This window comes from Numida meleagris, chromosome 2, assembly GCF_002078875.1.
Source record: "Numida meleagris isolate 19003 breed g44 Domestic line chromosome 2, NumMel1.0, whole genome shotgun sequence".
NCBI classification, from domain to species: Eukaryota; Metazoa; Chordata; class Aves; order Galliformes; family Numididae; genus Numida; species Numida meleagris.
Genome location: NC_034410.1, coordinates 4,539,353 through 4,562,685, shown reverse-complemented (window position 1 = coordinate 4,562,685; position 23,333 = coordinate 4,539,353). Strand labels below are relative to the sequence as shown.

Here is a 23,333-nt window from a genome sequence, read left to right as displayed (position 1 = left end):
CCAAGTTGGTGTAATCCGCAGATGTATCCATCAAAAAAAAAAAAAGTCAGTTAATGAAAGTTGCTGGAGAGAAGTTAAAGTGAACCACATGAAAACTACAGAACAAGGCAGAAGATAATTCTCTTCTAGCACAGGTACTGCATAGATATAAGGGATCCAGAAAGATCTCTACATACAACTCCCATATTTATGTCAAAAAACAGAATATAAAGGTTACAAAATAAAACATGAAAGGTTCTGTTTTTTTTAGTCCCAGTTATCAAAATACGCTCTGAAATTTAAGTGTGTTTGTTCTGAGCCAAAAGGTTTAATGACGAGTCAGGATTTAGAGAGAAACAGTATGTAAGCCCTCACAGCCCCTTCAATAGCAGGGAACTCACTAGCTGGACCTATTATATACCCCCAATCCTTCACTAGTTACATGATTAACATACTTCAGTACTACTCAGTGTCCTCAGCTCCAACAAAACTATGAGTGCACATGGTAAGAATGCTGCCATCCAATGTGCCTTGCAGGAAGTGTTACAACTTAGCCAACTGAAGCTTATTCCTTAACATTGGTTTTAAAACAAGTTTTGTATCAGTAATGTTAAAATAGGTGCAGATTTTTCTACTGGACATAAACCTCTGAACTTCATGTCTAAAGTCAATGTAGCAAGTAATAAAAGTACCTACTTGTCTGTACAGACGCTCCCAGGAATCTTGCGTCATCAGACGGAATAAAGAAAGGAAGGCCCAGCCAAAATGATCAAAACTCGTGTAGCCAAAGTCAGGATTGTTCCCAACATTCAAGCAGGTGTAGTTTTCAGGGCACTCTCCTCTACATAAAAAAAGAGAACGATACTCACGCTTGCAGTATTAGAATGTACACTAATGCATTCTAGTTCACAACATCATGTACAAATTTGTTCAGCTCATCTGAAAGTCCCGTTTCATTGATCCCCAATACAATTCTGCTAGAAAGCTGAAACTGGCACTACAGCTCAGAGAAACTGTGGATGCTCCATCCCTGGAGGTACCCAATGCCAGGCTGGGTGGAGCCCCATACAGCCTGATCTGGTAGGGCGCAAACAGAACAGGGAAGGGGGGATGGAACTCGATGATCTTTAAGTTCCCTTTCAATCCAAGCCATTCTGTGATTCTAGAAGGGCTGATTTATATCAGACAATCCTGGAAAGTCATTTGACTTGTCAAAGATTTGTGGCACAGAAACTCTCCTCTCAGATGGGATACATACAAAGGAATACATAGAGGGGGAAAAAATAAAACTATGCTTACATTTAAATAATTCACCAGGATGAAGAGAGCTTGTTAATACCTCACATTGTATACTGATCTGTTCCCCTCCTACTTTATCTCATATTCTACACTACCAATTATATTACCAATGGTTAGCAACAAAGCACATCTGTAACTGTGGACATCCCAGTATTTCCATTCATTTGTTCTCTGAGATTAAATATGATTTTTATTGAATTAAGAAAACATCCATCCTTCTGAAAAGTCATCAGCATTTCCTCATGCCAAAAATAAAACCAAAATCTATTTAGAGGGGAAAACAAGAAAGTACTGAAACTGTTTTTTCACTTACGTATCATTACCACGATAACCACAGAGCAGTATGTCAGAAGAACTATTCATTCTGGCACAGATATCTAATAAAAAAAAAAAAAAGGAATCTTGAACTCAGAAGTTCTTGCCTTGAAACTCTCCAGGTTCAAGTAGCTGTTCACATACTCAGTTCCTACCATACACAGATAGTAAGCCATACGTTACTGCACTATAAATGATGGCCTAACATACAAAATCTCAGTGAAAGACATATTAGGGTCGTTTCTCTGCAGATCCATTATAGTTATGGCATTTTTTTTTTTTTGAAAATGTATTTATTGTAAGATTTTATTCATCTCTGTAAAAATAGAAATGCCTAAAAGAAGTAGCCAAAATCCCTGAACGACACAGTCTATGTTAAAATAAATTCAATTTGTGTGCACTTCCCTTAAAAAAACGATCCCTGTGCAACATGCATAGGTAAAGAAGTGCTTACAGAAAATGCAGTCTGTGCTATAACATAGACTGCTAATCTTTCCTCAAATACTAGACTCACTAATCTCACATCTAGCTGTTCCAGAGATTTCATATCACTATCCCTGCAAATACCTTCTGACGAGAGACACATGCAGCTATTTTGTAACACTTGTGTTAAAACAAGTCAGATGTGGGAAGATATACAGATGACATAAAAGACAATAATAAAAATTACCTTTTTCACTTGCGTTATATATCTTGGCATCCTTACATAATGTGTCATTGTACGTAGCATTTGTGAGGACACATTTGTTTTTCAAATTGCCCATAAAAAGCTGTAGGCCTACTAGAGCAAATATACTCAAGCAAAAAACAGTCAAGATCAACACATCAGTAAGTTTCTTAACAGACTCAATAAGGGAATTCACGATGACTTTCAGACCTAGAAAAATAAGATTTGATAATACGTATCACGAGAAGAGGAATGTAGTAACGTTGCCATATGACAACATACAGCAGTTTTGAGTATGTTAAAAACAAATCAGTGTAAATTATTTTGTAGCTTCACAGTATTGAGGTAAATATGATAAGCAATGTATTTTTTACTTAAATTTCCTGATCATTATTGAAACTGATTTTGCTAACTTGAATATTAAAGCTTAAGATGTCATCTAGCTTAAGACGCCAGCCAAACAACCTCTTATGAAATAACATCCTTACATATTGTGAAGACAACATTCTGCAAAATTAATCATAGCAGCTTAAGCTAATGAAGTGTAACATGAAACCAGAAATATGCTGTTATAGTAATTATTATGTTAAGACAAGAAACTGGATAGGGTGCACTGTTCAGAAAAGACATAAGTAAATAACAATGAGCATTAGTGATGGTATAGAAAGAGGAGAAATAGAAAAATCTGCATGGGGCAAAATCATTTTGTGTAGGGATGATAAAACATATTCTGTTAGGACGCTGCTGAAAGTTACTACACACTCCGAAACAGTCACACCTTGGGACCATGTTAACTGACATAAAAAGTGACCAGACAACACAACCCTGAAGGTGTTCAAGAAATGTTCAGATGTTCTACTGAGGGACATGGGTTAGTGGGAACTACTGGTGATAGGTGGGCAGATGGACTGGATGATCTTAGACAACCTTGGGGATTCTATGATTCTATGAACAGGAGAGGAATTAGTAAATCTCTGCTGAAGTAAAGAGATGATTAGTAATACATGCTGTTCCTTACCTGGTATTACTGAAATAGCCTTCAAAGTCCTCAGTACTCTGAAAGTCCGAAGAGCTGAAACATTGCCTGGAGCTGTAAAGGTACTAACATACCTATAAAATTAAACCACCATGTAACAACTGCATGACAAAGATCCGTCTTTTCCGAGAGTACAAACATAGAGAATACAGTAATTAATACAATAAAGAAAAGAAAAAGGTCAAATATATCCTAAATTAGAAGTCTGACGTTTTGAATCTAAATTCATTTATAGGGATTGTTATAAAACGTGCCTTTCAAACAGTGCCACTCAAAGGAAACACAGCAAGTTTTCCTTCGTGTGGATTTGGATGCTTAAATCTTGAAACGTTTACCCAGCAAAATGTCAGTAAATATAAAACCTTCAATGACATAATCACATCATTTCAAACTGACTGTTTCAGAATGCTACATGAAAATATATACTGCAACAACCTACTAAACTGAACACAGATATTGCAACTATCCCATAAAACTAAATGATATATAGTTTATGGAAAGCGAGATGAGCAAAATTAGCTTTGCAATATGTTAATTTTGTACTGCATGTAACTTCTATTTGTCAGTTAATTAAAAACTTGAATATATAAACCATTTTCCATTTAATTTTTTCAACAATTTGGAAATTTTAGAAAAGGAGGTCTTTAAGAGTTGCATATTCTATACAACACTTGAACTGGTTACCTCATACTTGTAAGATGTCCTTCATGTGAGAATGGATATTGTGACTCTTCTTTAAATGAGACTGTATCTGGCAACAGAATTCCTCAAAACACAAAGTCTCAATAATAGAATCTGAGAAACATTGGTTGGAAAGGACCTCTGGGAATGATCTAGGCAACTACTGACTCAAAGCATGATTTTTATCAGCGACAGATCAGACCACTACAGCTTTGCCTCGCCTGTAAGATTTAAGTACCTGAAGTAGTAACTGTACTGTTAATTTCTAAATACTATAGATAATATGCTGAGAAGTGCTCATAGCTCCTTGAATACAAATGAATCAGGAGTATGTGTAGCGAGGCAAGACTGCAAAACGTAATTGTGTGTACAGCTGGTGGACTACTTGATAGCTAGTGATTGTGTAAATCTCTTCAGTATAAAATCCTGAGAGGTTTGTAGGTTATATATGATGACATCTGAGTACATAACTTGTTACTCTCAAGGGAAAACCAGCCATGCATACAATAGCTTTAAGTTGTCTTTGCTACAGAGCGCATTAGATTCTGCAAGCTTAAAGACCCTGGGAGCAGTAAGCAAGATGAACAGGGGGATAAAAATCCTGGACTTTGAAACAACAGACTCAGCGTGTTCAGAGATTTGCTTGGCAGGAACTCAGGAAAAAGTTGTCTCAAAGGGAAAAGTAGCCCCTAGAACAGCAGGTTTGATCTTTAAGGATATTTTCTTCAAAGCACAAGAACAACATGCTCCACTCTGCAGACAGCCAAGCAAGCACAGCAGAAGATCTGCTTATCTCAACAGGGAGGTCCTGACTAATGTATTTTAAAAGATGTGTAGGAAGGCTGAAGGAGAAAGACAAAGTTCAGCTGAATTTGCAGTTGTCCTGTTTCTTGCAAGCTTACCATGAAATGATGAGAGATAGCAGACTTAAGTTACTACATGAGACATTCTAATCAGGTATTTGGGAGAAAAAAAAAATCAAAATGAAGTTGGGATAGGTTGCATGGGGAAGTTTGCTGAATCTCCACCCTTAGAGAAACTCAGTACTTGATTGGACAAGATCCTGTGCAACCTAATTTAAATTAACTCTGCTTTTGGACAACATGACTTCTCAAGGTCCCTTTCTCCCTTTCAATCCACATTACTCTGACAAATTAAAAAACAAAAAACTACTAAAACAATAATATACAGCAATGCTAAATGGCGGAGAAACCTTCAAAAGCTCTGAGACCTGGCTTTGAGCGCATCTGTTCACTGCTCTAAGACTATTTTGCTGCCAAGATTAATGTTCTGCATGTGAGATGCAAATTCTGACTTTTTTTCTTCCCCATTTCTTGTCTACCTAGCCAGCTGGTTTTGCTATGAGCTTAAATATGACCACCACAGCGATCCGTCTGGTCACTTACCCTATCTTCAAGAATGGCCCATGATAAATGCTTACAGAAGAGTTTTCAATCAAGGCAATCATAGAAGTGATGCTGCCAAGATTTCATTCTTCCAGAAAATTTACAGCTCAGGGATTTCCTGACAAAAACATCCTATCTTTGTGTTAAATATAACCCTCAATGTGTTCTCATCCACGATTCCGTCCAGAAACCTTCCAAATGCAAGAAAGCTTTCTGCATCCACCACCTCCTATGGTAATGCGCCTACACACACTGTGAAAAGCTAAACCCTTCTTTTTCATTCTGCCATCTGAAAACTTCAGTTGGCACCTCAAGCTCATCTTTATTTTTATAAAGGATTTATTCTCTTTCTGGATCTGAGCTAGAGATTCCTACCATGTTCCTACTGTTCTTTTTCATGAGTCCTACTCCATGTAGCTTCTCTTTATCTGGAACACAAGACATGTATTTAATCATCCTTGTCAATCCTCTCTGTATATTTATTAATTATGTCATCTTTCAAGGCTGCAGGTGCAAAACTACATACAGTCCTGAAAAAAAAATATACAAGACAGATTTCTGTAGGGAAATAACTTTGTGCTCCACTTTGTTATTTCTTATCCTCAGTGTCTTCATTTTCTATTTTATTCTCTGACCATTACTGCACACAGAGTAGTCTTTCCACCAGATTATTTGTTTAAACTCCAAATGTTTTTCCCAACTAGTGAAGCCTATTTCAGAGCTTGTAGCTGAATATGTAAAGCTAGGTCTGTTTTTCCTTGAGCAACACTTCACATTATTTAAATTTCATCTGCTACATATCAGCATGTCATTCAACACCTTGTTATGTACTTCAAATCCTTCTCAAATGAGCTTCATCTGATCCAGAGAAGAACAAGTAAGACAACACAAGGCATGCTTGGTTTTGGCTGTCTATGCAGAAAAGTCTTTAAAGAAAGTTAAGAATGCACTAAGTTGAGAAAATAGTTCTATTAACTGTGATAATACATGAAGGTACCAAGCAAATGAAAGCTAACTCAAAAAAAGATGAGCTTTGCACTTAAGTCTTGTTTTAAAGTCTACAACTACTCTTCTCTCGCTGGGCAGCAGATCCACAGGGGGTGACTTCAGCAGAGTAACTTTTGAGCCCATAGAATGTCAGCTACTACAAAGATCTTTGGAACGTGAAACAGCATTTAATTTGTGCATTTGTCTCGAGTGTGAAAGAAAAACTGAGCTTTACTTACGTCACCACAAGAACAACAAAATCCAGAATGTTCCATGGATCTCGAAGAAAAGTAAATTCATTCCAAACCAATCCTCTTGCTAATACTTTTATCAGTATTTCACCAGTATATATGGCAGTAAAGGCATGTCTGAGAAGGAAAGCATATATTAAAGATACAGAAATAAAAACAGGAAAGATTACTTTCAGAAACATCAGGAATATAAAAAACGTCTTCCTGAATTTCAGTACAATTTCCATGTAAATGTGTGATTATAAGTGTTCATGGAAGTTTAACATACTATTTCCAGATGAAGAGTAGCTCAAATGCCCTTATGAAAAATTATGAAAGTCCATGTTTATGTTACAGAAAATATCAAAGCCTTAACATTTTGGCAGAACTGTAGCAGCAAAAGGCATTTCTTCTGCAAAGCTTGGAAAGACTGCACATCTTTTAAGTTTATTCTAGCAAATATTCTGTATCCAAAATAAACTCTACATTAAACTAGGCAATCATCATCATTGTGCTTACCCCAAAACAAGAGCAATTACAAATACGGAACCTCTGATGCCACAAGCACATTTTCAAGTTTTAATTCCAGAATATTCTCTTGAGTTAAACTGGATACAGGGCACAATTACCAAAGGTAACGAGACAATATAGATAGATAGCTTTGTAATGAGAACAGCTGAACAGAGGTTGTCTGGGAAACTCCCAGAGGAGAGCAACAAATGTGGTAAAGGAGCTGGAAGGCACGTCCTATGAGAAGAGGCTGACAACACTTGGGTTGTCTACTCTATTTTACCCAATTCTGTCTGATCCTATCCTGTAAGTTAGAATCATCCTGTACCACTTCTCTAAAAGGCTGAATCCTACAATGGAAACATGGGCCAACCTTCTATGTTACACCAGACGGCAAAAGTAGCCAATATAAAGCGCACAGGAGTACGCCTCTATAAAAGAGGCTGAAGCTTCACAAAGACCAACTGACAATACAGTAACCCCAAATCTTCCTCAGAAGTCTGTCTGAGGATTTTAAAACCCAAGAATTAGCTCACCGCGTTACTTAATCTTCTTCAGTCTTGCATGTTAGTTTCCTTAGAGTGAAGAAAAGGCAACTGAGATACTTACTCAGTCCCGTTGAGCTCTGGTGGAAAGTTATCTATAGCCATGGAAGCACAGTTGAGTATCACAGTACATGTAATAAAGGCAACAAATAATGTGAATAATAAGTTAAGGAAAAAGCGCTGTATTATAAGACAATGAAGTTCAGGAAAGTTGCTAATTTACAAACAAAAACCATACAGATATTCATATAACTGCTTTGGTTACTAATATGCATGACTTTTCACACATTTTCCAAACAGATAAATTCAGATAAAATTTCTGCTCGGATGGGTAAACCTCATGTTGTAAAAATAACAAATTTTCTACAAGCGGAGACAGTTCTGGTACATAGGACATTAACTGAAAATTCCAGGTGGACATAACTGGGCAGTCAGAGCTGCTGGAAGAGATAAGGATCATAAATAAAAGAAGTAAAATAAAAAGAAATAGATCTGAGAGTCCTCTGCTGTTTAGTATTTCTTGAAATTTTAGAAACCTCCATTATCTGCAAGCAGGAACATGGACTAAAGAGAAGTGGGCCACAACCCCACAGTAACGGGTTTTCTAACAAAGCCTAAAAAAAAGCAGAGGAAAAAGGTTAATTATCAATAACCAGTAGTCTGTGAAATTGTGAGTACATATACACATTCTTACAATGAGTACAATAAGTTCAGAAAGCCTTCTCATTTTTTGGTGGGTGATGAAAACATACCTAAGAAAAAACATCCCTTCATGAAAGTTCAGTCATCACCTGCTACATACTTTTTTTTTTTCCTACTTAACAACAAAATTAGTAATTTCTAATGGCATGACTACACATTCAAAGTTAGCCATAGGTTCCCACATTTATTCACAAATGAATAAATCTAAAGGAAAAACGATGTCTGGCAGGAAGAACAGAAACCACTCAGTCTACAGCTCTGCACCTGCAAGCCTTAGTATTTTAACTTCCTTCAAACTATATTTATCTTTTTGCAAACACGAGAGGTGGGTGCTCAGAGCTGTATGAACTCGAGTTTGAAATATCCTTTTCAGCGAAACACCAGACTCCTTCAGCAAAGCATTGCTGCACTTCCCATTCCCTACCTTTTAATTACGAGGTAGTCCCTGTTTGTTTTTTGTTTTTTTTTTTTTTTTTTTAACTAGAATTTTAAGCTTGTCACTACACTGGAGATTCACAAAAAGTTCTGGAAAAGGGCTAAAGCATCATGCTGTAGCTTCTAAATTTTGTTTCATAACAGAATCTTCAAATCTAACTCTTTAAATAGGAGTTTTTTAACACCAAAATGTAGCAATCGCATGTAAATATTTTTGCTCTCAGTATCAAAGCCACATCAGTTTAAAATTTGATTAATATGAAGAGGAGAATCACAGAAATTGGCACCATACATTCTAAAATTCAAATGACAGAACTCAACAAAAGGATATGAATGGATCAGAATTTTAATCGCTGCTTTTCTGATCGGATTAAAAGGACCAAGTATGCATAAAGCAGGTGTGGCAGTAAACCGGAAAATAGTCCTCCTTTTATTGATCACCATGAAAGTCTATACAAAAAAAAAATCATAGCGTATGAAATATTTTAAAGAAACAAAATTATCAAGTAGCTATGTAAATTACCTGCAAGCTACCATAAGGTCCATCGCAGCTCGGTACTACTGGCAGGTAAAGTAAAAATTAATTATCTTTAATCAAAAACACAGCTAACTAACATTTATGTAGATGCCTTTGGTTGAATCAGCCTTAGTTTCTTTTCATCAAGACTATCACTCTGATTACTTTGAGAAGAAAAGTCTCTGGAAGGCCCTTTTCACCAATAATTACAAAGCCTTCTGCATGCTCTCTGATTAAGCAATCACATTCCAGTGACTTGCTAGTATATTTTAAAGATAGCAACATCAGACTGGAACATTCTGCTCTTCAGGTCAAGACTCCCTCAATAACAAGCAATCATACGACAGATTTAATTTGGAAGAGAATCCGACAGCATCTAATTCACATACCGCTATAGGCAACTAGAGAAAACACTTTGCAATGGCATGGAGTATACGCAATATTAATACGGTACAATAAACAACACTGATGAGACATTACAAAGTAACAGAAATAATGTAGTCTACAGAAAATGAATCTTTTTGCCACACTGGAAACATTTCAAATATGTCTCTCCTAATTTGTATATTTGTAATTAAGCAAAAGCATCTGCAGTAAGTCAGGGTGACCTGCTGTTTGACAGTGACTGAGTGCAGCCTCACACACTTCATAGAAACTCTTCTGAGTAACAAAGCATCAGTTATCTCAGAACCTTTTTTTGATCAAAATCTATCCAGTGACTCTATTCTCATAGTCAATTCTGATTGTTGTCTGGGCCTCAAAAAAATACCTTGTAGATACATAGTTACGGACACACTTTAGTGCATCTACCCCAACAAATACTAATAATGTTCTAAGATCTGTCTACAGAGCAATCAAAAAATAGCAACAACTGAATACAATTTTTATTATCTCTTAAGAGTATAGCAGATAAAATTAAACCAAAAAAAAAAAAAAAAGCTTTTAAAAATTTTAACCCTGTGATCACTGTAGTATGGATCCAAATCTTCCAGGGGTTCCCCAATAAGCTCCACAGGAACGTCACCATAGAGAGACGGCAGTTTTTTACAGGTTTTCAGATCAAGCTGAGGAGTCAGTTTATCCTCTTCAACTTCTTGGTCAGTAGTTTCCTGCTTACGTTTGGCTTGCTTCTCTTTTTTCTCAGCAATTTTTTTCTCAATTGCTGCCAAGGACTCGGGAGTGAAACGCTGAAAGCTGGTAGTTTCTGGTGGCCAAAACAAGGGATCCATTTTCCTTCTATCTGTTTGTTTCCAGCACTAGAAATAGCTTAAAAGAGAAAGCTCTTGATAAGTAGAAATTAATAGAAAAAAATACACAGACTAATATGAATTAGATAAATTCTTTCTTCTTTCTGTGTAATCCTGTATGAAAATAGAGAAGAAGCAACTAGAAACACACTCATTTAGAAGAAAGGGTAATGTAAAACTAAACCCATGAAGATCAGCTGTTGATTCTGGATTTATTCTGTACAATTCAGGTTGCAGAAGAGATTTTTTCCTTTTTCTTTTTCATCCAGGAAGCATCGAAATCACGTCTCTATCAGAACTTTGACAACCCCTGAATTATTTCTCTGAAACAATTTATAGTTCTAGCAGCCTTGCAATTTAATTCCTGCACTTTTTGCTAACGGCACTTCCACATTTACCACCCCTTCTGATCCCATAGGTTCACAAAATAATTAATTGGAAGAGACTTTGAGGCTCAGCAGATCCATGCCCTACTCAAAGCAAGGCCAACATTGAGTTTGGCTCAGCTGAGCTTTGTACAGTTGAGGTCTGAGTACGTCCTAGGAGATGATCACAGCTCATAGTAAAACCCAACAAGAAATGGAAGGTTTCTACTTTAATGGTCTCGTGCTTTGCTCTCCTCTGATTCTGCTCATTTGTTAGTTATATTTATGCTTTGCTCTTGCTGTTTTGCAAACTACATTCTTAACTCTTTCCCTCATTTAGGCATTTCTGAAAACCTCTCTGCTCACAATGTTTTTTTTCCTAAGATTGTTAAGTGAGAATGTGGCTGCAGCTGAGGGTTTACAATTTGTGGTGAGAGAATACTTGCATTGTCTCTTCATTAGCCTTAAAAAAACTATTCAATGATCTCATAAACTTTCAAGCTCGAAAAGAGTCTGGGAAACATTTGAGTTTCAAATATGCCTGCGGATCTCCTGGAGTTTGGCTGAGATTTCTTCTGAAATTACTCATTTACCTTCACAGGATCAATCACAAGTGTACAAGAGGTAGGATGCATCACATCACAAAATGTAGCACGCTGCTTGATATTGCTTTTCACTAACACTTTGCCGACAAGGAGTCTTACATGCTTTCATACCAGATTTGGTAATTAAGAGTCATTAGATACAGTTCTCAAAAAAAAAATATATATATATATTAATTACAGCAGCACCAGTGATGGAACTGGGATAGCCTCTATGCTAAATTCTGCTGGCAAGCAGCCCTGCTCCGCATGCCAGGGATCTGCATTTCTTCAGAACAAGCTTCACTAGGAGATGATGTGACCATTGATCAACACTAATGAAGCTCCATACCGACTGTTACACAGAATTTAAGTAAAGATACTCATAAAGCACTACCTTCCTAGAGCTTCACAGGTGCCTCAATGTTTTGGGGGTATGCAGTAGTGTCTGGAGATCTTGGTTATATTTATTTGCTTGATAACTATTCTTGTCCATATCCTAGAGGAAAGACATTGAACTCCTTTGAACTACTGTGATTTTGATCCAAATCACTGATTTGTTTATTCATGTTGACAGGTTGCAGGTGTGACTGAAAACACAATTCAGCTTCTCGTAGCAGCCTGGCAAAAGGTGAATACGAAGAAGCAACTTCACCTTCTCACATACTCACAAATCCTGCTTTTATTCTGGGGTTTACCAGAGTACCTTTTGCTTGAGCTGAAATCACTGACAAAGGAGTGGGTGGCAAGATAATAAGAAGTACTGAAGTAACTTAATACAAACCATTGTAAGTATTCATATACTAATTACATCTGGTCCAAATTCACCCTATCACTTACAGCTGACAGCAATTTACATGACTGTGGTTCTCATCCACAAAAGATGAAGAAAACTGAGCATCATTAAAGGATGACTTACTCTTTCTGACTCACAACAGAACCAACTGCATCCCTCTATTATACACTTTTGGTCACCAGCAGGTCTTTAAAGCACTCTGCATTCTTGATTGCCTGAAGTCCAGCTGCGCTATCTTACTTTTGTGAGCTCAGGTGTGGCCCATGACAGGGAAGCTAAATGCTCTTGTAACTATAGCCTGCTTCTTTAAATGCATAAGTGTATTTCTTTGAAAAGAATACGCCAGTGACTGGCACATTGTGCAACGTGAACGACTGCGTAATAATTTCATTTTGGTTTCAGATTTTTTCCTCCTCTGGGACTTTAAAAGCAAAATGAGATCTGACCAGGCACCACAATTCTGAGATCAAAATGTATCATCGTAACAAATTGGAAGTGTATAATCAAACAATTGTTATTTTGCAAAACCACAGACCCGTTTCAGTCAACAGATAAAGCAAAAAAATCAGTATGTTCTTTTCTTCAATTTTTAATAACTCTAAGAAAGCTGATTTTATCTTCAAAGAGATTTTAAGGATAACAGAACGACTGACTTTTTAGATAACTGCACTGAATGTAATAAATGAAGCAAAGGAAATGTTTTCAATTAATATGAAGACAGTTTTAATACTAAGGTTTCGAGAATTGAAGGATGGAACTGCCAAAAGCAGTATCAAGAGGAAAAAAAACCCACACATCTCCTTCAGCAGCAGTAACTACAAGTTGTAAGTGGACAGACATTCATGGACAATGTGAGACCTACACCAGCACTGTATTCACATGGAACAACAGAAATGCTGCCCTTGTGCCATCTGCCATGCATTTGTGTTGCCCTCAGAAGTAATGTCAGCCTTTGCACTGGACATAAAAGCCTCTAGCAAACAATTCTGAGAGGGAAGCTATAGAACATGTGCTCCCAGAAGTAACGACAAAGCAACAGTGGATGGGATTCCTTCCAGAACCTCATCGACTAGAATGTGCACACCCAAGTAAGTGGGGGAAAATCCTAACCACACACTTACCAGAGCATGCTGCTAAAGGTAAATAAAATGCTAGAATGCAAGTCTGTTGTTTTCCAATGCAGAGTATGTATGAAAATTCCATTTAATTTAACCTAAGAATCACAAATCCTATGCTACATTTTGATATCTCTGGTCCAATAGACATTGGTCCACAAGTAACAGTTATAAATACACCTCAGTTCCTGAAGGATAACACTCTACAGGGTCAGGAATTTAAAAACATTTCATCAAATTCACATTTTTCTCTAATTAACTTGGAAAGTGCTGATTTTTCTCATCTTGAGGAAAGGAACTGAATTGATTGTGAATAAACTAATCATGGTTTTAGGTAAGCCTAAGTGGCTTAAGGATGACTTTGATGACTATGAAAATAACACAACCTTTTTATGTCCAAAAAAAAACAAAAAACCCAAGGAATTCCAGGTATACTGATGAAAAGTACATAGCAAAGTATTAGGAATAGATGAACAAGTAATTATCTATTAAAAAAATATAAGACAAAAACTTTCCTTTCAGAACAAGATTTTCTAGAATGGCAAAGTACTGCCAAAAAATTAGACCATTAATACAGACAGAATTCACAATTGCTCACTGGGGTAATGACTAATCACTACAGATAATAACTAATAGATTTAGACTTTCAGAATGAAATACACACTCAGAAGGGTGTTTTTGATGGAAGGAATTCTCAAAATATAATAGGAAAACTAGTAGGAAAACAACCTCAGAAAAAAAAACAGAAAAAACAACCTCATTTGGGTTTCAACTTATTTCCTGTATGTATAATATTTAATTCTGATCGTCAAATTATTTCTATCAGCTCTTTCATTTGTAACAGCCCACTGCATATTTACTGTGAGCAACTGGATATGCAAGAATAAGGGATAAACTGCACTATCTGCTAATTTGGTTTTAATATCCATTTAGCAGATTCTTTCACAGAAAAAAATAAGGAATAAAAATGTCTCACTGTGATAGGATTTTGTTTGCACAAAATCAAGTAACTCCATGTTTAACATAGGTTAAGAAGTACCACAAAATGAATAAATAAATAAACAAAGATCATAACATGTAGCAATACTTACAATGAGACCTACCATCATAAGGCTGCAACTACAAAAACCTAAGCTGCTGCAGAGCTTTATTCCACTTGGACAGACTGGAGAGTTGAGCAGAGAGGAACCTGATGAGGTTCAACAAGAGCAACTACAGAGTCTGGCATCTGGGGAGGAAGAACTGTATGCACCAGTACAGGTTAGGGGCTGACCTGCTGGGAAGGAGCTCTGCGGAGAAGGGCCTGGGTGTTCTGGTGGACAACAGGTTGGCCTTGAGCCAGCAGTGTGCCCCTGTCAAGGCCAATGGGATTCTGGGGTGCATTAAAAAGAGAGTGGCCAGAAGGGTGAGGGAGGGGATCCTCCCCCTCTACTCTGCTCTGGTGAGACCAGGTCTGGAGTACTATGTTCAGTTTAGGACTCCTCTGTTCAAAAAAGACATAGCTCTCATAGAAAGAGTCCAGCAGAGTGTGATAAAGACGATCAGGGGCCTGGAACATCTCCCTTATGAGGAAAGGCTGAGAGACCTGGGTCTGTTCAGCCTGGAAGAGAAAAGGCTGAGAGGGGATGTCATGCCTGTTTATAAATATCTCAAGTGCAGGACTCAAGTCAATGGGGACAGTCTCTTTTCGGTGGCTAGCAACAGTAGAACAAGAGGCAATGGGCAGAAACTGAAACATGGGGAGTTTTATACTAACACAAGGAAGAACTTCCTCACTGTCAGAGGGACAGAGCACTTAACAGCCTGCACTGAGAGGCTGTGGCATCTCCTCTGGAGATATTCAACAGCTGTCTGGATGCTTACCTGTGTGCCCTGCTATAGGGAAATGCTTTATCAGCAGGGTTGGACTCTATGATGACTCTTGAGGTCCCTTCCAACCCCTACAGTTCTGTGATTCTATGATTCCATGCCTTTTCCAGTACTCATTGATAGCATTTCCAAAAGCTTATTTGGGCAAGTCTGTGTGTTTTTCAATACATCATTTTAAGTGACAGTGTGCAAAATCAAATTTGAATAAATCTTATACACAGGTAATCATAATAACAAACCACCCAGAATGAAATATTTCCAAGTACTTCAGAAAAGCGTACCTAACCACACTGAACTGAGTATAGCAGTTTGTGTTCACTCAACAAAATGAGCCTTTTAGCTATGGCAACAAAATCAGTAGCCTTTTTAGTACCTTAACAATATAAAAATAAAAATGCATATTAACACGTAGGCCAGATGTTCAGGAAGCTAAATGTATTATGGTTGGATACTGCCTGTAGATAAAGACTCCTTCATTGAGATCCTGCCTGTGATCAAAGCATCTTACGTCCCATTAACAAACAGTGGATATCTATTAGTAAGCATAGTTAATCAAGGTTGGAGAGATACTTGAATGATCAAAGGGAGATAGCTACTTTAAAATGACCTAAATTTCCAGCGACAATAAATCTCTGGTGTTGGTACTGGAAGATTAAACTCCTAGATCATAGACAGGCATCTAAATGCAATCTTACAGTGAATCAGATCAGAGCTGCCAAAACTTTCCTTGCTGTTAAGCAGACACCCTGAACACTACGGAATCACCTTTCATATAGTCTGTAAGAGCAAAACTAGATGTCAGTAAAACCAACCACCTGCATTAGCTATTTCAGATTTCATATGTTACATTTAATCAGTTTACCATGCACAGCAAACACTGATCTAGAAATGCTGAATGTTACAAACATCTTCAAATTAATCATTAATTTTACATGTTGATGCACTAGACATATATACTGCAATGAATGCCACGATTAAAAATAACTACTAATATTCAAAAAAAAAGCAAAGAAAGTTTAAAAAGAATCAAAATTATTTCATACGTAGCTCAAAGGTTTTTGAAACAAGGAACTGCAAGGAAAATGAAAAAATGAGAAAGCAGCTCATGACAACGCTGCAAAATAGGCTAAGAACCCTCTTTTCTGTGCTGTCCCACACCTTGCAAAAAGCTGCTATCACCGATTCAGTTCCAACACATTCAAATTACATCTGCTCTCAGATTACAATTTTCTTCTGTCTAACCGCCAATAATTATTAAAAGATTTAGCAGATTTCTTTTATCCTTTTCTAAAAACAAGCTGGGAAATAGAACGCGTTTTATTGGACTAATGCTGTTCCCAAAATACACAGTCATTTCCTCCACCTAGCGCTTTGTTCCCCACTCTCTGCAATCTGCTTTCCCCTACACAAACTTTGTGTTATTTTGTATAGGCAGCTGTTTGTTTGCTTTGAAACAGGCATAAAATAAAAAGGTATTCACAATTTCAATATAACACAATAAAATCTGCTCATCACTTCCAAAATCAGAAACAGATACTGGGCCACATCTTGCGTTACTTAAATGCCTTGAGAAAATCCCTCACCAGCATTTTCGGGAGATAAGCATTCCAGATTTGTGCAAGAAGAGAAAAGAAGGTAATTGAAGCTCAGAATAGATAGTATCAAAGCCAATTTGAATACTACCATGCATCAGCCTTTGTAGCAAAGACAGACAAAAAAGCAGCCTGAAATGAATGAGAATTTCATTAACATTTAGTAAAATGTGATACATGTTAGAAGAATAGCAGTATGTTTGCTGCAAGGTAGCCGTTCTACATTAAAAACAGATTTTCTGCTCGTAACTAAAAACAAAACTACATCTAAGACTTAAAAACAGAGGTGCTCTTACATACATAAATATACATACATACGCACATAGACACACTGAGAACCCTACAATATTTCAAACAAACACACAGATTTAAATTTACAAATTTAGCAATGGATTTTTCACACAGTACACCAATCTTTAGCAGAAACAAAACACTTACAATGTCCCCTTTGAAATAAAAAGCCTTCGGATGGATTTCTTTAAGCCAATTTCAGCTAGCTCTCATTTTCTAAAAGACAGAAAGTTATCATTTCCTCACCATCACCACCCTGCTCCAAAGACCATCCTACCCACCTAGCCAGCTCCCACCCAGAAAGTTTTCTTTTGTATTGGGATGGCTGGGGGAGGGACGTAGGGAGGAGCTTCGTTCTTCTTCTGAGGTCTTGTGATCTCATGGGGAGTACAGCAAAAAAGGGAAAAGCCAGAGGGTGATTCTTTTGAAGAATGATTACCTAAATATTACTCAGTTGTTTTGTTTCTTTGGGACTTACAGCTGCACTTATTAAAAGCCCACACTGTTTCCGTTCAATAGGAAAATGTTGTTCTGCTTTGTATTTCATTCTGAACTTTTAACCAGCCGAACTTTCCAGCATACACTGAATGTTAGGACAAATTTTGCGCTTCATTAAAAGCTTCTGTTTAGAAATGACACTTAATACATTGCTGGTTTTCATTCCTAGAATTCTACTTTTTATTATTCCCAGGCTATGATGCGTATCCATTACGGCTTGTAAAGATAAAATCTCAAAGTGAATACAGAATCATAGAATGGTTTGGGTTGGAAGGGACCTTTAAGATCACCTTGTTCCAACTCCCTGCTATAGGCAGGGACACCTCCCTCTAGACCAGGTTGCTCACAGCCCCATTCAGCCTGGCCTTGAATGCTGCCAGGACATCCACAACCTCACTGGGCAACCTGTTCAGTGTCTCACCACCCTCACAGTAAAGAATTCCTTCCTAACATCTAGTCTAACTCTGCCCTCTCCCAGTTTAAAACCATTTCCCCTTGTCTTGCTGCTACATGCCCTTATAAAATATAGTTGTGTTTGTATCTTACATATGTAAAATCCTAGCTTACAATACATTCAATATTACGCAGTTATTTCATTACAACATACAAGCTTTGCTTGAGTAAAACAAAACCCACAATTTTGTATCCTGAAATTGGTTATATTTTTGAAATAAAATTTATGTACAAAATCTACTAGCAACAGGTATTGGATATACATTCTGATGAGTCTTATTGATGAGTACAATTATTTTTCTTTTAGTTACATCAGCGGCACTCATTAACGTCCAAAAATTGTTTTACTCTTTAGCGGACAGAGCCTAAATCTTTCTGACAGTGATTAAGAGCTGTCATGGGTTTTGCTGGAAGACATACAGCGAATAAGCTATGTTGTCCTTAAAAGCCAAGCAGCCCTAATGCACACAAACTGAAAAGCAACCGGGATCAAACACTGCCCAATAGATGCCATCAGCAAAAGCAACAACTAAGGACAGTTTTAAAGAAATAGCGATGCTAAGTGTTCTGTGATGGAAGTTCAAGTGTAAGATATTTTTCCTGAAAGCATTAGTATGTCCTCAAGAGCAGGATTTTAAGTATTGGTGCAACATCATTCCATCAGGGCACTGTGTCTGCTCTGGTCAAAATCAGCACATTGTGTAATAGCCTATCTGATAGTATCACTAAGTACAAAGAAAGTTCCTGATCTGAGCACACTGCTTTTGCTATATCCCCTTCAGTAATGTAACCCTGTGAAAAACGGGGCATAGGGAATAAAGAGAGAGATCAAAGGAGTACGAAGAGTTGCACTTCTGCCTTCTTTGCAAACTGTTAACACCTGTAACCTGAAGAAAGGAGGCAAGGATAAAAAGGAGAAGAACTGTAGCTGTAAACAGATAACCTTAGGAATTGCAACCAAAACATTTAAACAAGTGCAGAAATGCACCTTCTTACGATACATGGAATCCACGCTAACTATGCAAAGAATAAAAGGAGAAAAGAGCAGAAATTCGCACACAAAGAAGCAGATTTATATTATACAGAGATACAAAGGCCATAGCTTATCACTGAGACAAATTCAGGGGCTCAGGCTATCGGGCATTTCTGAGATACGCTAAAGGTTTGCCCCAATCCCTTGTAGAAAATTATTTCATGGCGTAAAGTATGAGATGAATTTATCAAGGTAAAAATTTCTACGATTCACATTTTCCTTTTTTCATAGCAAAAAAAAAAAAAAAAAAAAAGAAAGAAAGAAATCACACGGACGTGCAATTCGGTATTTGGTAAATAGCTAATTGGTTTTACAGAATAACAGGAAATTGCTTTTATGGTAAGTACACATTAAATGCGTTGTTACACAAAGTAGCTTTCTGCCTAATGACCTGCTGTACACTGAGTAAGTCTGCAAATTAGCTGAGCGCCTAAAGTTCAAGCCATTTCATCTGCTTCCACTTTGTAGTCTGAAAAACAGCGTTTTTGAAGCGTTTTGTATTTCTCAAAAGTAACAGGCTTATTACAAGCACGCAAAATACTGCTACTATCATCTCTGAAAGATTTCCAGCATTTCTGATGTGCTCTTGCTCACAGAGTTCATTCTTCAGTCTATTGCACGCCCCCAAGCAGAATTATGAAATGAAAAATGGAAGAGCTCCACCAAGGTCTGAGCATTTGGATTCAAAAATATTTCTTACCATACTTCCCTGGAAGACTAAAGATTAAGCCTCAACTTTTTGTCAAGGCTGCAATAAATTATGTAATAGCAAACAGCTTTACAAATTAAAAACAAGCAAACAAACTATATATGCTGGGGAAGCAGAATATAATATTTAGTAATTCTCAGATTAATGCAAGAAAGCATATTTAAAGCAATGTTAAAGATGAACTAATTATCCATTTAATAATTATCCATTTCCTTCCTCCAAAGTCTCCAGTCGTTCAGTTCTTTCTGTCCCTCCTCTCTGGCTAGCTTGAGCACGTGATTTATCAAAATGACTTAAAAATCTAGAAAAAATAATTTCTTTCTTTGCTTCCAGTTGCTATCATGCTGGTTCTACTTCATGACTGCTACTCACATCAATGCCAGTCATTAGAAATATATATATATATATATCCACAGACCCCCCTACAAATATTACTTCATTTTGAGCAGAGAAAGTAACATAATTAAAAATATGTTTGTATTTTTACACTTTAAAACTTTATTCCAGATGAATTCTGCAACTTTGTGGAGCATCCAGAAGCAAGAGGGGCAGTTATAGACACAACGCTACCAAAAAAAAAACCTGTGGCCATTGCACATTGCTCTGTGAAAATATTCTGGTGACTTTTACAGCAGATTTGGAACATAAAGGAGACTAAAGTGGGTTATATTACTCGAACAAATGTCTTGTTGATGCAGTCACATAGAATGTGGTATCCCAAGAAAAATCAGCCCCACAATAAAATAGGACCTAAGATCACCAACTTTCACGTCTCATAAAATACAGACTAAATACAGTAATTTCAAACAGTTTCCTCTGAGTCATGTCCATAAATTATATATAGGCTTCAAGCTACATTAAATCTATCATGTCCTTTGGGGACTTGTTCAGTGATTAGCTGGTCTTAAAACGAATGTTTTCTTCATAGCTTGATTTTATGTAGCTCTTCTCCCAGCTGTATCACCTATTACACAACTTCCTGCAGGACTAAAGAGCTTTTTGCTTATGAAAAACATTCTCTACTTCTATAATTATATGAAAAAATGGGGTTGGAAGGGGTATCCTAAAGCCACCTTGTTCATGGTTCAGCTTCAAATACCACCAGCAATACTGATGTAACTCCTGGAGATATTTGCCTAGTTTCTTCTTACAATGGATGGTGATTCCAAACCCTCCATATACAACATTTTCTAGAGCTTCACAACTCTCACTGCCAAGACATGTTTTTTCTTGTGCTTCGTATGAACCTTCTGAACTGCAGTTACAGCCCATTACTTCTCATTCACCATGGGCATGAAGATGAGTTTATTCCATATTTCTTCTCAATTATTTGAAAACTGCTATAATGTTTCCTTTCGTCTTCTCTGCTGTAGCCAATAAACATTTGAACTTCTCAATGTAATCCCTGCTTCCCAGGCTCCAAATCATTGTTATATTTTATGTCTACATTCTTTTAAGGTTTTTCTTAATGCTGTGGCAGCCAAGCCTCACAAAGCGGGACTGGAACAGCAGAGGGAAGAAGCTGGAAAATGCAATAGTATTTTTGACCCTATTATTATTGAGCAAATTTCATCTTTATGTTTTTTACAATGGTTACTTATCCAATAAGCACCCACTTGCTTTTCTCCTTATCTCGATGTCTTGCCCTAACTCCTGAATCCTGCTCAGTTCTATCCCACTTCCTTCTTGGCTCAACATCTATTGTTGATCACAATTCAGCCGAAGATTATCAGATTTTTAGGGAAATTGAAAAATAATCCCTGGATTTATCTATAAATCTTGTTCCTTCTCGTCCAAAGCCAAAAGCAAACAGTTAACATTATAAAGTTGTATATATAGGCTGAAAGAGTAGTTCAGACACACAGAAACCAGCAGCTTACCACTTATCACCGTGATACTTCTTGTGTTTCAGCAAAGACAACCTCTGATGTACTACACAATCTCTAGAAGTCCCTCCCAACTTCAATGGTTCTTTGACACAAAGTGAGCATTGTGCATTTTTTTTTCTCCTTTCAGTAATGGAACTGTTGGTGAGAAGGGTTTAACAAACACTAGTAGCAGTGACTATCCACAAAAAATCAGTTCCTTGACATGCAGAGAGGAAAAACAATTTTAAAATTGCATAACAATGTAAGTAAACAAGGTCTACAATCAATAAAGAAATCTTTTTTAAAAATATACAAAACAAGAAGATTGCCTTTGAAGACACAATATGAAGATTAACTCTGTTCAGTGAAAAATCCATTTCTGATCATGGATTATGAAATGATTATTAGGGTTAATTAAGTAAATTATTCCATTTTATCAGAATAACACAAAACATCATAAACATGTCAATATCTTTATCAGAGAGACTTTAAGAGAGACTTTAAAGTATGCATGATAATTATTGTTCTGTGGAAAGAAGTCTTAAATCCCTTAATGGACTAATGCATATTGAAATGTAGGAAGGCACTTGGCTCAGCCTTTACTTAAGCAGAAAAACTTCACGCTGCCTCTTTGTTTAGTTCACAGTCCATTAGGATTACATAGGCAATGCATGCATCTGAAACAATCTGATAATTACCATTAAATTGAAGCTAGGATACAACTAGATTTTTGCTTAAAAAAGCCTTAATTTTTATCTTGAAAAAAAATGTGATGCGTTAAACAATACAACTTTGTCACATCTGTCTTAGATGCCTTGAAACATATGCTCTGTACAGCTGTAATAACAGAAAACAGTGGAAATATAGCTGCTAAGAAAGAGCTTTATTCAAGGCAAATCTCTTTTAAGAATAATACCCTCTGCTTGCAATTGCAAGGAGGATTGCAAGGAGGACACTGCGCTCAGCCATGCTGGAAAATGCAATTCTTATCAAAATAAGCAGTTTATATCAGCATTAATGAGTGGCCAGTGATCACGGCTGCAATCAGCAGGAATGTGAATATGTGACTATATAATCTTTACTTACTCCTTTACCCATTTTTGTCACTGTAAATGTTTCTTACTAGGTATTATCGATCCTCTGCATTTCACCACTCCCCTCTTCCAGTCACCTTTACTGTTTTGAAGTAAATGAAATAATCAATACCAAAACAAACCTGCTAAGATAACATCCCCATACACAGTTCTGTACAGATCTTAACACAAAATATGGTCATTGCTGCAACTCAGCACTTCATGCATTAATGGGTTAAGTAGCAGAGATGTTTTGAAGCTGGGAGGCATACCTCTAAAAAGCAGCGTAGAATTTCATACAGTCATACACTCAGAATTTAAGGAAGCATTTTCTGTTAGACAAAATAATACAATCTTCCCTGGCTCTCTAGGGAAGATGTTTGAGTCTTCGCTATTGTCTCAGTGGGAAAGCCCAAAAGTCAGGCTGAGCATTTGTCCCCTAGCACACTCCTATAAAATGGCTGCCATCCAGAGGGACCTGGACAAGCTTGAAAAATGGACTCATGTAACTCTAATGAGGCTCAACATGGCCAA

General features: G+C 37.0%; 1 protein-coding gene across 3 annotated transcripts in view; it reads right to left on the bottom strand.

The window, feature by feature from the left end:
- The window catches only part of LOC110394274 (sodium channel protein type 5 subunit alpha-like), a 50,110-nt gene extending 28,141 nt beyond the window's left edge, over positions 1-21,969 (bottom strand). Inside the window, exons 1-9 of one of the 3 annotated variants that reach the window (XM_021388063.1) lie at positions 21,739-21,969; positions 10,266-10,575; positions 9,124-9,242; positions 7,720-7,809; positions 6,610-6,738; positions 3,279-3,370; positions 2,264-2,470; positions 1,592-1,655; positions 676-820 (exon numbers count right to left, since the gene is read on the bottom strand). In XM_021388063.1, the coding sequence (XP_021243738.1) occupies positions 676-820; positions 1,592-1,655; positions 2,264-2,470; positions 3,279-3,370; positions 6,610-6,738; positions 7,720-7,809; positions 9,124-9,242; positions 10,266-10,538 (1,119 nt within the window). In that variant the 5' untranslated portion in view covers positions 10,539-10,575; positions 21,739-21,969. Of the gene's footprint in view, positions 1-675; positions 821-1,591; positions 1,656-2,263; positions 2,471-3,278; positions 3,371-6,609; positions 6,739-7,719; positions 7,810-9,123; positions 9,243-10,265; positions 10,576-17,312; positions 17,928-21,738 lie in introns of those variants that run through there. The other 2 variants (XM_021388062.1, XM_021388064.1) reach the window with 2 other exon arrangements.